We start from the raw sequence: 2301 nt of genomic DNA, 5'->3' as shown, positions 1-2301 counted from the left end.
GGGGGGGGGTGGGGGGCATCACTTTCAATGACAACGCAAGGCAATAATTCCAGCAAGAAGGTGATCTCTCCCCTACCGAGAGTGACACCTAACACGATTGATTGACTGTTCAGCAGAGACATTTGAGGGGGATTTAGCCTTCTTGCTGGCCTTTTCTGACCTTGACCAAATCAGGGATAAAATTTTAATAAAAAAGAAATCTAAAAATATCCTTCGGTGGCTGGTGGCCACCAGAAAGCACAGATTATGAAAACAGCAATTAGCATAACAAATCTGTTCACAAAGAGCTGATGATGTCAGAACTGCCAAAAAAAGAGAATCTGTCATAAATCCTAAGTTTCAGATATTCTATCATCAATAACGCATATAACACAGAATGTAAACATGAACATAAATTTATTTTCTCTATGAAGCAATCTCTTGAGTTCTTCAGCTTTGCCTGCTAGAGAGAGAGAGAGAGCATACCATCTCCATCCTTGTCGAAGAGGCAGAAGGCCTCACGGAATTCAGAGATCTGGTCTTCAGTTAGGAGATCCATGGAGTTAGTAGTAAGCTAAAGAGAGAGAAATGGGGAAAGAAAGCAGCAGGGAGCTACAATGGCTTTTAGCAGAGAAAGGAGACAACTTGGTGGGAGGAGCAGGGAATACCTGAGCTCCTTTTGTAGGCCTGGGAAGAAAGAAACAGGGAGGGAGCTCTTTTTCTTTTTTTTTCTTTTAAAAATAATATTTTTATTTAAATGTCAAAGCACGGACACATTTTCTGAATGATATGAAAATATTAGCCTTCTTTCATTTAGCTGGCGTTATATTTACTTAATTTATCGATTAAATAAAAAAAAAATTCTCATTTCTTTATAGGCTTTTTTTTTTTTTTTGGCATTTTATCCGATATGTATATTTTCTTTTTCTTTAAAAAAAAATACAAATATATAGAAAATAAAAATTTTATTTTTAAATTGATCTATAAATATGAAAAATTAAAAAAGAAAAGTTATTTAAAGGTAAGTTATTCGAATTATTTTTATTTTAAATCTTCATTGGCTAGACCGTTTACTTTGTCCTTCAATATCTTCAAAGGTGGAAGGGAGACAATCAAACATAAAAAAATAGTTTTCTCAACTTTGAACAATTGGCAGGATCATTGGAAAAATGGAACGCAATGCTGGCCACTGACTTAAATTATATTTGGCAAGATTAGCTCGAGTTCATATAGGTTTTATAGACTCATATGTTTGATGAGCCAAATAAAAAGACAATCTTAAAGAGGAGAAAGAGGTTTTATGTTCGTTAATAAATTGTAATTGACTTGGGTGTCGTTTGAGGCGGCAATGGTTTGGGGCGGGCGACATGCTTGTGATAGAGAGGAAATTGAGACATAGATTCACAGCAAGTGACATCTTCTCTCAATCTGCAGTGGGTTGCATTCTATGATTTCGTTACATTTATTTTTATGATTTTACCCCTCTACTATTTACAATACCGTGTGTGATATTCACGATAAACTAATTCGTCTAGGGCATCAATGTTCTTGTTTTTTGTATCCTCTCTATGTGATTGTGGCTCGTTTTGTTTTGGATAATGTTCGATTTTTCTCTCATTGCGGGTGAGATGCTGGAAACCCCACCCATATTTCTCTCTCACTATCTCTCTAGTAAGCTTACTTTTCTCTTTATGACTATCATTTGACTTCATGTAAGCTTACTGTTGCTTTGATTTTGCGTGATTTTGCATCTGATATTGTTCTAATAAGTTCTTTATATGAGATTTGAGGGTTTTGAGTTGTTGTGTCTTCTTAATCATTCGTTGTTCGCTTTGTTGAGCATTTGATATTGCCTAGAATGCTCAGTTATAAAGCTTGGATTCGAATTCCATCATATCTTAGTTTCTTTCTTTCGAAAATTCTATGATCATGCATAGGGCTGTAAACGAGCCGAGCTTGAGCGAGCTCAGGCTTGGCTCGTGTTCGGCTCGTTCGAAATAGCTCGTGTTCGAAATCGGCTCGTGTTCGAAATCGGCTCGTGAACAGTGTGTTCGTGTTCGACTCGATTTAAATATTCGTGTTCGTGTTCGACTCGAAATTAGCTCGTTAAACTAAAATTAAGAAAAATAGGTGTAAAGTGTGGGATTCGAACCTGGGTCAAATCTATACAAAAGATGACAATAACCACTTTGCCACATGAGATGTTATGATTTAAACTTAGACATAAATATATATAATATATTATTATATAAATAATATATGTAATATATTGTTATATAAAAAGTTATATAATTTTTTTTTTCGAGTCATTTCGAGCCGAAC

General features: G+C 35.2%; 1 protein-coding gene across 1 annotated transcript in view; it reads right to left on the bottom strand.

The window, feature by feature from the left end:
- The window catches only part of LOC110031604 (calmodulin-like protein 11), a 1852-nt gene extending 1193 nt beyond the window's left edge, over positions 1-659 (bottom strand). Inside the window, exon 1 of the mRNA XM_020734881.1 lies at positions 466-659. Coding sequence (XP_020590540.1) covers positions 466-538 — 73 coding nt within the window. The 5' untranslated portion in view covers positions 539-659. The remainder of the gene's footprint in view (positions 1-465) is intronic.
- Between the last annotated feature and the right edge of the window lie 1642 nt (positions 660-2301).

Source organism: Phalaenopsis equestris, unplaced genomic scaffold (genome assembly GCF_001263595.1).
Source record: "Phalaenopsis equestris unplaced genomic scaffold, ASM126359v1 Scaffold000840, whole genome shotgun sequence".
In the NCBI taxonomy this organism is placed as follows: Eukaryota; Viridiplantae; Streptophyta; class Magnoliopsida; order Asparagales; family Orchidaceae; genus Phalaenopsis; species Phalaenopsis equestris.
Note: the sequence above shows the minus strand (reverse complement) of the source record. Positions and strands in the feature narration are given on the sequence as shown.